The sequence below is a fragment of the Hyla sarda genome, chromosome 3, assembly GCF_029499605.1.
Source record: "Hyla sarda isolate aHylSar1 chromosome 3, aHylSar1.hap1, whole genome shotgun sequence".
Lineage (NCBI taxonomy): Eukaryota > Metazoa > Chordata > Amphibia > Anura > Hylidae > Hyla > Hyla sarda.
Window position 1 is genome coordinate 441,535,104 of NC_079191.1, and position 16,098 is coordinate 441,551,201.

Consider the following 16,098-nt stretch of genomic DNA (forward strand, 5'->3'; position numbering starts at 1 on the left):
CCCCCTCCCCCCAGGTACTCGCTGTTCTGTAAGAAAAACAGGCAGAACATTGCACAATGCGTCTTGTACAATAATTGAAGGTACTTTTAAGGCTCCGCCCTCTTGTATAAGCTCCTCCCCTCGAACTTTGTGCCAATTTTCTGCAGGTTATAGCTACTTAGTTTACAATCTTGCTGTAATAGGGATCGGCTATCCTTGCATTGATACTAGCTGGGGAGAAAAGCCAAGCTGCAGTGTGAAGCATGGGGGTCAGAGCCTGTGCTTAGAGGTGAAGAGGTGGAATCCAGAAGAACTCAATATGTGGCTGAGCAAAAGTCATTGATCATAATGGTTCCCCGGGGGAGCAGAACTGCAGGGTAAAGCATGAGGGGGATACAGAATAGTAGCCTCGGCCTCTGGGGAGACAAGAGAGGTGGAATTGAGAAGAACTCCGATACAGATAGACAATAATGTGGCTAAACAAAAGTCATTGATCATAATGGTGTCTCTAGTGAAGCAGAACTGCAGTGTAAAGCATGGGGGACACGAAACAGTTTAGCCTTCGACTCTGATGAGACAAGTGGCGTCAATAGAAATTGCAGGTAAATTAATGGGGTTGTTCTGGATTAGGAAAACTTAAAAAAAACTTTCTTTCAGAAACAGTGCCACCCCTAGCTGTGTCTGGTATTGCAGCTCCTGGGCTCCTTGTGACCCCCGTCCTCTCTCATTAGACTTGTAAATTACTTCCATTTAAAAAAAAAAAATCTTAATCCTTCCGGTACTTATCAGCTGCTGCAGTTGAGTTGCTCTTTTCTGTCTGACCACAGTGCTCTCTGCTGACACCTCTGTCCGTGTCAGGAACTGTCCAGAGCAGGAGAGGTTTGCTATGGGGATTTGCTCCTACTCTGGACAGTTCCTGACACGGACAGAGGTGTCAGCAGAGAGCACTGTGGTCAGACAGAAAAGAGCAACTCAACTTCAGCAGCTGATAAGTACTGGAAGGATTAAGATTTTTTTAATAGAAGTAATTTACAAGTCTGATTAACTTTATGGAACCAGTTGATATGGAAAAAAAAATTGTTTTTCACCGGAGTACCACTTTAAAGTGAACAGGGATGAGCTGCAATACGAGACACAGCTAGGGGTGGCACTGTTCCTGAAAGAAAGTTTTTTGTTTTGAAGTTTTCCTAATCCTGTTTTGATTTTTTTTTTTTTTTTAACGTTCACGCCGTTCACCGTACGGTATCATTAACATTTTATTTTAATGATTCAGATATTTAAGCACGCGGCGATACCAAATATGTACGGTATAAAATATTTTTTTTTAACACTTTTTGGGGGTGAAATAGGGAAAATGGGGCAATTTACATTTTTATTGGGGGAGGGGTTTTTTCCCATTTTTTTTTTACTTTTATTTTTACACTTTAATAGTCCCCATAGGGGACTATTTATAGCAATCACTTGATTGCTAATCCTGTTCAGTGCTTTGCATAGGACACAGCACTGATCAGGGTTATCAGTGATCTTCTGCTCTGGTCTGCGGGAAGGCAGATCAGAGCAGAAGACTCCCGGAAGGCAGTGGAGGCAGGTGAGGGGACCTCCGTCTGCCGTGCTGGATGATCGGATCGCTGCGGCAGCGCTGCGGCCGATCCGATCATCCATTTAAGTTACCGCTATGCTGCAGATGCCGTGATCTGTATCGATTACGGCATCTGAGGGGTTAATGGCGGACATCCACGGGATCGCGATCAACAGCCGGGACCTGCCGCGCATGATCCGTGCATCGCTCCAATGCCCGCTGTTATGCTTAGGATGTAAATGTACGTCCTGGTGATTTAAGTACCAGCTCACCAGGACGTACATTTACGTCCTTCGTCGTTAAGGGGTTAATAGAGCAGAACTGCAGTTTAAAGTATGTGTGTGTGTCTATATAATACATTAAGGCTAGGTTTCCACTTGGTGTTTTTTTTTTTCTGTCAGTTTTTGGAGATCTGCCTCTGCAGTTTTTGAGCCAAAGTCAGAAGTGGATCCATAAGGGAGGAGAAGTTTAAGTCCTTCCTTTATATGTCCTATTCCTTTTGAATACACTTCTGGCTTTGGCACAAGAACTGCCAGAAGAAAAAACAAGTGGAATCCTAGCCGAACTGTCATAAAGTCCTCTACACACTAAGCAGTCCCCGGAGGTAGTGGCTGTGTTAATCGTGCAATAATCTGCATTTTTTAAATATATATATATTTTTTTTCAGGGCTTAGCCTCGAGCGCAGACAGAACGCAGTTCATCCGAGATCACGCCCTGCCCTTCTCCGCCTTCCTCACCGACAGCTTCGGCCGACAGCACAGTTACCTGAGGATCTCCCTGACTGAGAAGTGTAACCTGCGATGTGAGTATCCGGAAGTCTGCCATACTGTACTGCCATACTGTGCACACGGTGCTCTGCCCCTGTCTCTATTGGGAATACATAAAAGTTGCATATAGCGCATAAGTAATTACACTAGAACGTGGTGGACAGTAGTACCATACACTGCCCACAAACTGCCGCCTACATAGTACTGCAACCATCTGCAAAATAGTACCGTACAGTGGAAACATTACAGTGCCATATAGTGCACAAATAATTCTACTTCGTAGAACATAAGTAATTACACTATAAGATGCTGAAATGGTACCATACATTGTCATCTCACCGCTGCCTACATAGTACTGCAACCGTCTGCAAAATAGTGCCGTACAATGGACATATAACAGTGCCATATAGTGCACAAATAATACTACTACGTATTGCATAAGTAGTTACACTATAACATTCTGAACCGTGGTACCATACACTATCCATATACTGCTGCCTACTCAGTACTGCAACCTTCTGCAAAGTAGAACCACACATTGGACCCATTACAGTGCCATATAGTGCACAAATAATAATGATACTACTACGTAGTGCATAAGTAATTACACTATAAGATGCTGAAGAGTGGTACCATACACTGCCCACATAGTCTTCAAAATAGTGCCGTACAGTGGAAACATTACAGTGCCATATAGTACACAAATAATACTACTATGTAGTGCATAAGTAGTTGCACTATAACATTCTGAACATTGATTACACTATAAGATGCTGAAGAGTGGCACCATATACTGCCCACACACCACTGCCAGTGCCTACATAGTACTGCAACTGTCTGCAGAATATTGCCATACAGTGAACTCATAACAGTGCCATAGAGTGCACAAATAATACTACTACATATTGCATAAGTAGTTACACTATAACATTCTGATCAGTGATACTGTGCTATACACTGCCCGCATATTGCTGCCTATCTAGTACTGCAACCGTCTGTGAAGTAGTGCCATTCAGTGGACACACATCAGTGCCATATAGTGCACAAATAATACTACTACATAGTGCTTAAGTTATTACACTATAACGTGACGAACAGTGGTACCATGCACTATCCATATACTGCTGCCTACATAGTACTGCAACCTTCTGCAAAGTAGTACCGCACTGTGCCGTACCACATAATGCTACTACACAATAACACAAGTAATTGCACAATATGCCATATAATAGTACTGCCCGCATACTGTTGCTATTCAGTGTCAACAAAGCACTGCAACTGCCTACAAAAGTGCTGCTGTATAGTGAACATGCAGTATATTAATGCCATATGGTACACAAGTAATTCCACTACACTGTAGTGTAAGTAATTACACTATAATATGCTAAATAGTACTATACACTACCCACATACTAATGCAGTTTCGTGTCTACATAATAATTCAGTACAAAAGAAAAAAAGGCCATATAGTGTATACATAGTAGTGCCTTATAGGGCTTAAATGATAATGCCGCCATAACATGTTGATTAATAGTACCATACACTGCCAACATAATGATACTATGCGTTGCCTAAATTGTACTACAGTTACCTAATAAAAGAAAAAAAATAGTGGCATATAGTGCAGCATTAGGCGTAATAGCAGTATTATCATGCACCATAACACGTGTGTTACACTCTTTTGTGTTCACTATTTGCCACTATTTTTTTAGGCAACTGCAGCACTATGTAGCGCAATGAATGGCATTATCACAAACAAAAAAAGAAGTGCTATAAAAGTGCGTTTGTATTAATATTCTTTTAAAAGTCACCACAAAAGAAAAAGTGCTCCACAGTAAGGGGTAAGATTGCACATTTAGCCAAGGTATTCTCTCACATAAATGGTAGAACATCAGATTCTCTCAACGTGTTTCTGCCAACTATTCGTTGGCTTCCTCAGGGGAGAGCTATCAGGGTTTGAAATTCCTCCCTATTGCTGAATCACACAAGGAGGCTATCCAAACCACTGATCATATATAAACTCACATCAGTTAAAGGGGTACTCCGCCCCTAGACATCTTATCCCCTATCCAAAGGATAGGGGATAAGATGTCTGATCGGGGGGGGGGGGGGGGTCCCGGCACTGGGGAAACCCGCGATCTCCCTGCTGCACCCGGCGTTCATTTAGAGCGTCAGGTGCAGCGCCGGTGGCTCGTGACGTCACGGCCGTGCCCCGCTCGTGATGTCACGGCCACACCCCCCTCAATGCAAGTCTATGGGAGGGGGCGTGACGGCCATCATGCCCCCTCCCATAGACTTGCATTGAGGGGGCGTGGCCATGATGTCACGAGCCTCCGCCCCGCATCACCAGTCATCTGACACGGAGTGAAGTTTGCTCCATGCACCGGATGTCTGGGGTGCCGCAGCTGAGATTGCAGGGTTCCCTAGGGGCGGGACCCCCACGATTATACATCTTATCCTTTGGATAGGGGATAAGATGTCTAGGGGCGGAGTACCCCTTTAAGTGAGCAGAGCTCCAGGGCAGACCTTGTAATGGGACAATATTGCACAGATACAAAATAAAGTGCTGTAAATGAGTAATAGTGCAAATTTGCTTGTAGATACCAGCATTACAGTGCCATATAGTGCACAAATAATAATATTACTATTACGTAGTGCATAAGTAATTACACTATAAGATGCTGGAGAGTGGTACCATACGCTGCCCACACACCGCTGCCTACATAGTACTTCAACCGTCTGCAAAATAGTACCGTACAGTGGACACATTACAGTGCCATATAGTGCACAAATAATAATACTACTACTACGTAGTGCATAAGTAATTACACTATAAGATGCTGGAGAGTGGTACCATGCGCTGCCCACACACCGCTGCCTACATAGTACTTCAACCGTATGCAAAATAGTACCGTACAGTGGACACATTACAGTGCCATATAGTGCACAAATAATAATAATACTACTACGTAGTGCATAAGTAATTACACTATAAGATGCTGAAGAATGGTACCATACACTACCCACGTAGTAATACAACCGTCTGCAAAATACAGTGGATACATAACAGTGCCATATAGTCCACACCCCCTCAATGCAAGTCTATGGGAGGGGGCGTGATGTCCGTCACGCCCCTTCCCATAGACTTGCATTGAGAGGGGCGTGGCTTTGACGTCACAAGCGGGGCACACATTGCTCACATCAGTATTACACAATGTGCCCAGTCACAGTAAACACCACGATACTCAAAGCCTCTTACTATATTACACACATCAGTATTACACAATCCCCTATGTGCCCAGTCATAGTAAATACCACTATACTTAAAGGGGTACTCCACTGGAAAACTTTTATTTTATTTATTTATTTATTTATTTTTAAATCAACTGGTACCAGAACATTATACAGATTTGTAAATTACTTCTATTTAAAAATCTTAATCATTCCAGTACTAATCAGCTGCTGTATGCTTCCACAGAAAGTTTTTTTTCTTTTTGAATTTCCTTTCTGTCTGGCCACAGTGCTCTCTGCTGACACCTCTGTCCATGTCAGGAACTGTCCAGAGCAGGATAGATTTGCTGTGGGGATTTTCTCCTGCTCTGGACAGTTCCTGACATGGACAGAGGTAGGGCTGGGCGATATACCGGTTCATACCGAATGCCGACATTTTTGTGGTGCACGATATGAATTTTAACCCATACCGCAATACCGGTTGGGCCCCTCCCCCTCGGGAATGAATGAATGAGCCCAGCGCTGCGGTGTCCCCACATCGGGGAACTAATCACAAATCACCCGCGAGCGCTGTTCTGCCCCCCAATTAATGTCCCCATCGGGGTAAATACTGATATGTCACCCGCATGCGCTGCCCTCCTCATCCTCATGTTTGTTGCGGCCGCCGGCGCAGACACTCTATACCAGTGGTCTGCAACCTGCCGACCTCCAGATGTTGCAAAACTACAATTCCCAGCATGCCCGGACAGCCGTTGGCTGTCCGGGCATGCTGGGAGTTGTAGTTTTGCAACATCTGGAGGTCGGCAGGTTGAAGACCACTGCTCTATACTGTGCAGTATCCCTATGCCCGGGCGGCAAAAAATAAACAAAATAAACTTTAACTCACCTCGCGTTGGTCCGGTACCGGCCTCATCTGCTTCCTAGTGAATGGAACGTCGGAGAGCCGTCAGCCTATCACCGGCCGCAGCGATATTCCGCCTCGGCCGCTGATAGGCTGAGCCCACTGTCATGTAAGAAGTAGGGATCGACCGATATCGCTTTTTTAGGGCCGATACCGATAATCGGTGCAGGTTAGGGCCGATATCCGATAACTTATACCGATATTCCGGTATAAGTTATCGGCTATTTAACCCCCTGCGACACCGCTGCAGATCATTGATTTAAAGCGGGCGCTTTAAATCAATGATCTGCAGTGGCTTTTGCGGGGCCATAGACCGCCACCGCCACCACCCGCTTCTCTCCCCCTACCTGTCAGGGTGGTCCGGGCCATCCATCCATCGTTCATGTAGTGTCCGGGGGCGTTCCGGGTGGAGGGTGGTCCGGTCCGGGCTGTCCTTCTCCCACGGTCTCCTTCTCCACTCCGGGCAGGCTCCGGCCTAGTACGCTGCATAGACGCCGCTGCGCAGTGACGCCCGTGCGCAGCGACGCACCTGACGTCACGGCGTAGCGGTGTCTATGCAGCGTACTAGGCCGGAGCCTGCCCGGAGTGGAGAAGAAGACCGTGGGAGAAGGACAGCCCGTACCGGTTCGCTCTTCACCCGGAACGCCCCCGGACACTACAGGCAGGAAGGATGGATGGCCCGGACCACCCCCATTACGGGTAAGTTAAAAATTTTTTATTGTCTCGGAGGGTGGGGGAGGGGCCCGACCGGTATAGCGGTATGGGCAAAAATCCATACCGGTATACCGCCTAGCATCACGGTGGGGGGTGCGGTGCGGCAGGTCGAGGGGGTGGTGGTCGCGGTGCGGGGGGCAGGGCATTATCGGCTTATCGGCAAGATAATTACCGATAATGCCCAAAATCGTGATTATCGGCCGATAATATCAGCCATACCGATAATCGGTCGATCCCTAGTAAGAAGCCGCCCAGAGCTCCTTACATGACAGTGGGCTCAGCCTATCAGCGGCCGAGGCGGAACATCGCTGCGGCCGGTGATAGGCTGACGGCTGTCCGACGTTCCCGTCCCCAGCGTAAGGCTGACGTCGGAACATGCGTGAGTTTATTTTGTTTACCTTGTGTCTGCGCCGGCGGCGGCGGCAACAAACAGCATGAGGAGGGCAGCGGGTGACGTGAGTATTTACCCCGATGGGGGCAGCGCTGGGCTGTTAATTAATTTTTGTTGGGGGGGCAGAATAGCGCAGCTCTGGGCTGATAATTAATTTGGGGGGGGGGGAGGGGGGAGGAAATACCGTTATATACCGTGGAACCGCCGAAAGTTGCAAAAATACAGTGATACGCAGATTTGGTCATACCGCCCATCTCTAGACAGAAGTGTCATCAGAGAGCACTGTGGTCAGACAGAAAAGAAATTCAAAAAGAAAAGAACTTCCTCTGGAACATACAGCAACTGATAAGTACTGGAAGGATGTCCACGGCATGCTGGGAATTGTAGTTTTGCAACATCTGGAGGTCGGCAGGTTGTAGACCACTGGTATAGAGTGTCTGCGCCGGCGGCCGCAACAAACATGAGGATGAGGAGGGCAGCGCATGCGGGTGACATATCAGTATTTACCCCGATGGGGACAGCGCTGGGCTGATAATTAATTGGGGGGCAGAACAGCGCTCGCAGGTGACTTGTGACTAGTTCCCCGATGTGGGGACACCGCAGTGCTGGGCTCATTCATTCATTCCCGAGGGGGAGGGGCCCAACCAGTATTGCGGTATGGGTTAAAATTCATATCGTGCACCACAAAAATGTCGGTATTCGGTATGAACCGGTATATCGCCCAGCCCTACCGCTGTCCATGTCAGGAACTGTCCAGAGCAGGAGCAAATCCCCACAGCAAATCTATCCTGCTCTGGACAGTTCCTGACATGGACAGAGGTGTCGGCAGAGAGTACTGTGGTCAGACAGAAAGTTCAAAAAGAAAAGAACTTTCTGTGGAAGCATACAGCAGCTGATTAGTACTGGAAGGATTAAGATTTTTAAGTAATTTACAAATCTAAAAACAAAAGGAAAAATAGCCAGCACAACAACCTAATACACAGGTGCCCGCTGCTGTGGCAAATACAAAATGTACAAAAAAGAAAGTTGCAACAGCACTCTTGGTCAAAAAATGGAGGCTCTTAGCGCACTTTTTGATCAAAATGGGACACATTTTGATCAAAAAGTGTGCTAACAGCCTCCATTTTTTGACCAAGAGTGCTGTTGCAACTTTCTAATTTACAAATCTGTTTAACTTTCTGGCACCAGTTGCTAAAAAAAAAAAAAAAAAATTTCCAGTGGAGTACCCCTTTAAACCCTCTTACTAGATTACACACGTCAGTATTACACAATCCCTCTGTAATCAAAATATTACATCTTATCCGTTTGAAATAAACATAGCAGCAGTAACAACACTATGTTGCAAAACAATGGACGTAGGCCCAGACAATGCAGGAGGGGTCCTAAACCACCGGTTACTTGTGGCCCCTTTAGAGCAGTGTTAAAACCTGGGTCAGGCTGGGTTAACATCACGTTTTTCCCCATACGGGAGCGCATACGGCAGAGGAGAGCTAAAAACCTGCGCTCCCATATCCTGCTGTATACGGTCCCGTATAGAATTCATTTCAATGAGCCGACCCAAGTGAACCGGTCGGCTCATTTTTCCCCGTATGCGGTTTTCTACCCGTACCTAAAACCGTAGTCAACCATGGAAAAATGAGCCGACTGGTTCACTCCGGTCGTCTCATTACATATGGGACTGCATACAGCAGGATATGGGAGCGCAAGTTTTAAGCTCTCCCCTGCCGTATGCGCTCCCGTATGGGGAAAAACGTGATGTGAAGCCAGCCTCAGGTTGGGTTCACATCACGTTTGTTTTTTTCCCATACTATTTTCTATCAGTTTTTCTAAAGAAAACCGTATGGCAAAAAAACAAATGGAACCATATGGGAAAAAGTAAACCGTATGCGTTTTTTTTTTTAACATGGACGTCAATGGGAAACGCACATGTATACGGTTTTTACTTTGCACATGCGCATTTGCATCCTAAAGTCCCCACCCAACACCCCTCCCATAAAAAATTTACAACATTTTCAAAAACATATGGGTTTTTATAAAAACGGACGGAACCCTATGCACTTAACGCGTACGATTTACTTTTTCCCATTCAGTTCCATCAGTTATTATTTTTTTTTTTTTTGCCATACGGTTTTCTTTAGAAAAACTGATTGAAAACTGTATGGCAAAAACGTGATGTGAACCCAGCCTTACCTCCCACCAGCCCAGGAGCAGGTTTGCATATGTGGGGGCACAGGGGCTCCCCATGGCCGTGCCCCTTCGCTGGTGGTAGAAGCAACCATTAACCCCTTAAGGACGCAGGACGTAAATGTACGTCCTGGTGAGCCGGTACTTAACGCATCAGGACATACATTTACGTCCTGTGCATAACCGCTAGCATCGGAGTGATGCTCGGATCATGCGCGGCAGGTCCCGGCTTCTGATCGCAGCCGGGGACCCGCCAGTAATGGCGGACATCCGCGATCCTGCGGATGTCCGCCATTAACCCCTCAGATGCCGTGATCAATACAGATCACGGCATCTGCAGCATTGCGGTCATTAAAATGCATGATCGGATCGCCTGCAGCGCTGCCGCGGCGATCCGATCATCCAGCATTGCAGCCAGAGGTCCCCTCACCTGGTTCCGCTGCCTTCCGGGAGTCTTCTGCTCTGATCTGCCTTCACGCAGACCAGAGCAGAAGATGACCGATAACACTGATCAGTGCTATGTCCTATGCATAGCACTGAACAGTATTAGCAATCGAATGATTGCTATAAATAGTCCCCTATGGGGACTATGAAGGTGTAAAAATAAAAGTAAAACAAGTAAAAAAATTAAGTAAAAAAAAATTTGAATAACGCCCTCCCCCAATAAAAACGTAAATTGTCCCATTTTCCCTATTTCACCCCCAAAAAGTGTTTATATATACATATTTGGTATCGCCGCGTGCATAAATATCTGAACTATTAAAATAAACTGTTAATGGTACCGTACGGTGAACGGCGTGAACGTAAGAAAAGGCCAAAATAGCTGCTTTTTTGTAACATTTTATTCCCAAAAAAATTTATAAAAAATGCATTAAAAGTTTTATATAAGCAAATATGGTATCAATAAAAAGTACAGATCACAGCGCAAAAAAAGAGCCCTCATACCGCCGCTTATACGGAAAAATGAAAAAGTTATAGGTCTTCAAAATAGGGAGATTTTAAACGTAGTAATTTGGTTAAAAAGATTGCAATTTTTTGAAGCGCAACAATAGAAAAGTGTATAATCATGGGTATCACTTTAATCGTATTGACCCAAAGAATAAAGAACACACGTAATTTTTACCGTAAATTGTACGGCGTGAAAACGAAACCTTCCAAAATTACCAAAATATACTATATATTGCCTACATTGTAGGGCCATACAGTGAATATGCCATAGCGCCATATAGTGCATATATAATAATACTACACAGTACCTACATAATGGCATCATAATATAATAAATAATAGTACTATATATTGCCTACATTGTAGGGCCATACAGTGAACACACCATAGCACCATATAGTGCAAATATAATATTACTACACAGTTCCTACATAATCGCATCATAATATAATAAATAATAGTCCTATATTCTGCCTACATTATAGGGCCATACAGTGAACACGCCATAGCACCATATAGTGCATAGATAATATTACTACACAGTACCTACATAATCGCATCATAATATAATAATAGTCCTATTTACTGCCTACATTATAGGGCCATACAGTGAACACCCCACAGCACCATATAATCCATATATAATATTACTACACAGTACCTACATAATCGCATCATAAGATATTAAATAATAGTTCTATATACTGCCTACATTATAGGGCCATACAGTGAACACCCCACAGCACCATATAATCCATATATAATATTACTACACAGTACCTACATAATCGCATCATAAGATATTAAATAATAGTTCTATATACTGCCTACATTATAGGGCCATACAGTGAACACCCCACAGCACCATATAATCCATATATAATATTACTACACAGTACCTACATAATCGCATCATAAGATATTAAATAATAGTTCTATATACTGCCTACATTATAGGGCCATACAGTGAACACCCCACAGCACCATATAATCCATATATAATATTACTACACAGTACCTACATAATCGCATCATAAGATATTAAATAATAGTTCTATATACTGCCTACATTGTAGGGCCATACAGTGAACACGCCATAGCGCCATATAGTGCATATATAATATTACTACACATTACCTACATAATGGCATCATAATATAATAATAGTCCTATACGCTGCCCACATAATAACAGTGACAGCAGTGGCAAAAAAATGGAGAAAAAAAATCCTATAATATTATACGACATATATATCAGTGTTTCCCAACCAAGGTGCCTCCAGATGTTGCAAAACTACAGCTCCCAGCATGCCCGGACAGCCGTTGGCTGTCCGGGCATGCTGGGAGCTGTAGTTTTGCAGCAGCTGGAGGCACCCTGGTTGGGAAACACTGATATATATGTATGTCCTGTGTTAGGGTTCACATACTTTTTCTCTAGTGTATTTGGCGGTAATATTTGGATGCACCCACTATTGCAGGTCAGTACTGTATGCCAGAAGAAGGCGTGAAGCTGACCCCGAAGAACGACCTTCTCACCGCAGCGGAGATCATCACTCTGGCCAGACTGTTCGTACAGGAAGGAGTGGACAAGATCCGTCTGACCGGCGGGGAGCCCCTCATCCGACCCGACGTGGTGGACATCATAGGTGAGGATCTGCTGCACCAGCTGGCGGTATGATAAAAATTATCCTGACCTGACTGTTAGGGGTTAATGGGCCAATCACAGCAGAAATAAAGATAAAGAATTAAAGCTCCATCATCACCCGCCACATACCGCCTGTACATCCCGTTAATAACCCGCGACCTCCATGTGTTTATTTCTCCTCTTTTATAGCACAACTGAGAAAACTGGAAGGGTTAAAAACCATCGCGGTGACCACAAACGGCATTAACCTGGGGCGGCTGTTACCCAAACTGCAGGAGGCCGGACTGGACGTCCTGAACATCAGCCTGGACACACTGGTGCCCGCCAAGTTCGAGTTCATTGTGCGCAGGAAAGGTGAGCACAGCGTTATACATGGCGAATAAATAATAGGGACATCCCCGTCTGACATTATTAGGATTCTATATATCCAGAGTTTTACAGAGTCCCCTGAGGACTGGGGGTAGCAGTGTAATGTAGTCATGTGAGGATTTAGGAGATCTCATCAGTCATGTGACGCTGACCGCTGACTGTACGGGCTACGGATGTTATTGTCCAATATATGTGTCAGCAAAATGTGGCAGCGACTGCGGTATCGTGTAGCGACTGCGGCATCGTGTAGCGACTGCGGCATCGTGTAGCGACTGCGGCATCGTGTAGCGACTGCGGCATCGTGTAGCGACTGCGGCATCGTGTAGCGACTGCGGCATCGTGTAGCGACTGCGGCATCGTGTAGCGACTGCGGTGTAGCGGTTAGGAGTGTGTGGGTGTAGCGGTGAGGAGTGTGTGGGTGTAGCGGTGAGGAGTGTGTGGGTGTAGCGGTGAGGAGTGTGTGGGTGTAGCGGTGAGGAGTGTGTGGGTGTAGCGGTGAGGAGTGTGTGGGTGTAGCGGTGAGGAGTGTGTGGGTGTAGCGGTGAGGAGTGTGTGGGTGTAGCGGTGAGGAGTGTGTGGGTGTAGCGGTGAGGAGTGTGTGGGTGTAGCGGTGAGGAGTGTGTGGGTGTAGCGGTGAGGAGTGTGTGGGTGTAGCGGTGAGGAGTGTGTGGGTGTAGCGGTGAGGAGTGTGTGGGTGTAGCGGTGAGGAGTGTGTGGGTGTAGCGAGGAGGACTGTATGTTGTAGCGATGCTTTTTCTCAGATCCGCTCCAGATGCCTGATCATTATTCTGCAGACGGGTGACTGTGCTGTGATCTGGTTACTGTGGTCTCTATGGCAGGATATCCTTGCTGTGTTATTATAGTGCAGGGAGGTGGCGGTGGTATTCTGTGTGTGGCCGGATCACTAGGTGTCACAAAGAGGCCTCTGTGTCAGGGAAGATCTAGACACCAAATTCTGCTCCACATTGGTGCTTGGTATTAAACAGCAATATGACCTATAGACGCACAATGCACTCTGCTACATGTCTTAGAGTCAATCAACATTAGAGAATATTTCCTCTTCCACAAAAATGTTATTGTCATTGGGAGAGGAAGAAGGAGACTGACCCGAAACACATGACCCGATCCGAGTCACATGACACTACTCCTGGAAGCAATGCGGTCCCTGGTGAGTGTGACCACAGGTTGGCTGTGACAGTACCGCTCTTCTCCACTAGATGGCGGCATCAGACTGCAGCTTCACAATGTGTCACATACCGGTCTCTGCAGTTCTGTTGTATTCTCTGACTTCCTTCTATGGAACTTATGACCTAGAGCTGTGTTTCCCAACCAGGGTGCCTCCAGCTGTTGCAAGACTACAACTCCCAGCATGCCCGGACAGCCAAAGGCTGTCCGGGAATGCTGGGAGTTGTAGTTTTGCAACATCTGGAGGCATCCTGGATGGGAAACACTGACCTAGAGCCTCCTGCCTCGATGTAGCAGAGTCGAATTTGTCACTGGGCACAGGTGATATCATGATAAATAATTATTATTTCTATATTATTTCCTTTCGTCCTCTGTCTCAGGTTTTCATAAAGTCATGGAGGGCATTGAGCGAGCAGTAGAGCTGGGCTACAATCCTGTGAAGGTGAGCTGAGCGTCCTGCAATGTTGTTTGACAGGAATTCATTGTGTCACCTGTAGGTGGCGCCAGAAGCCCCCTTAAAGGGGTATTCCAGGAAAAAAAAAATTTATGCATATCAACTGGCTCCAGAAAATTTAACAAATTTGTAAATTACTTCTATTAAAAAAATCTTAATCCTTCCAATAATAATCAGCTGCTGAAGTTGAGTTGTTCTTTTCTGTCTGGCAACAGTGCTCTCTGCTGACATCTTTGCTTGTCACGGGAACTGCACAGAGTAGAAGAGGTTTGCTATGGGGGTTTGCTTCTACTCTAGACAGTTCCCGAGACAGGTGTCATCAGAGAGCACTTAGACAGAAAAGAACAACTCAACTTCAGCAGCTCATAAGTACTGAAAGGGTTAAGATGAAAGGATTAAGATTTTTTAATAGAAGTCATTTACAAATCTGTTTTACTTTCTGAAGCCAGTTGATATATAATAAAAAAAAAATTCCTTGATAACCCCTTTAATACTGTTATCTATTATATTTTATTTTTTTATGACTTGCAGTATTTCGGCACATTTTCTGGGCAGGGGAGGAGTCACTGATTTTAAAAGTTTTACACTTTTTTTTAAATATATTTTTCCTTTTTTTTTAAAGCTTTAAAGTATTGTATTTGTTTGCAGTGAGGAACGACCGATTATCGGCCGATAATCATGATTTTGGGCATTATCGGTATTGGCAATTACCTTGCCGATAATGCCCCGCACCGCGACTGTCTATGGCACCACAAAAGCCACTGCAGTGCATGGATTTAAAGCGCCCGCTTTAAATCAATGCTCTGCAGCGGTGTCGCGGGGGATAAATAGCCCATAACTTATACCGGAATATCGGTATAGGTTATCGGCTATCGGCCCTAACCTCCACCGATTATTGGTATCGGCCCTAAAAAAAAACCATATCGGTCGATCCCTAGTTTGCAGTTTTTGGAGTGTTTACACAATTTTATTTATATTTCTAATTAGTATATTTTTTTTATTCTCTTTTGGAATTTGACTAGTTTTGGAGCTTTTGCACTATTATAAAAATCTTATTACTGCTTATGTTTATTCTATTCTTGTTCCTTTCCTGTTTTTTGGAGCATTTGCAGTTATTTTTATATTAATTTTGTGCATTTCTTGTAACATTTTAACACTTTTTTTATGCCTTTGTCAATTTTTTTCTCTTTTTTTTCACTTCATTTTCTTTGTTTAGCTTTAATTGCTTTTATTGTTTTGAATGCATATTTTGAATTTTTTTTGTAATTCACTATTCAGGTTCTTTTGTTTTTACTGTGTCTTTCTTGCTCTGGGTTTTTTATTGCTGTTTTTTTGTTGGGTTGTTTTTGCTGCTTTTTGAGCATTCACTGTGTTTTATAATTATTATTATGTATTTTTTTTTATTGTATTTTATTTCTATGTTATCATTTTTAATTCTTTTTTTAATTCAGTTTATTTTATTTTATTATATTTCAGTGTTTTTGGACCCTTTGCTTCTTTTTGTTTTCTTAATAAATTCCTCTGTTTTTATTGCTTTCCTCTTTAAGCTTTGGGTAATTTTATTGTTTTTGGGTTGTTTTTTTTTATTTATTTATTTTTTGCTGTTTTTGGTACACTTTCACTCTTTTTATCAATTTTATTCTATTTCTGTATTTCACTGTTTTTGGAGCATTTGCTCTTTTTTTGTTATTTTTTTTTTTTTTGATAGGTTCCTCAGCTTTTATTGCCTTCCTCTTCAAGCTCTGGAAATG

General features: G+C 44.3%; 1 protein-coding gene across 2 annotated transcripts in view; it reads left to right on the top strand.

Annotated features, from left to right (window-relative positions):
- MOCS1 (molybdenum cofactor synthesis 1) overlaps nt 1-16,098 on the top strand; it is a 46,129-nt gene that overhangs the window by 13,716 nt on the left and 16,315 nt on the right. For both annotated transcript variants that reach the window (XM_056568631.1, XM_056568632.1), the window contains exons 2-5: nt 2,226-2,361; nt 12,173-12,340; nt 12,529-12,693; nt 14,274-14,335. In XM_056568631.1, coding sequence (XP_056424606.1) covers nt 2,226-2,361; nt 12,173-12,340; nt 12,529-12,693; nt 14,274-14,335 — 531 coding nt within the window. The remainder of the gene's footprint in view (nt 1-2,225; nt 2,362-12,172; nt 12,341-12,528; nt 12,694-14,273; nt 14,336-16,098) is intronic.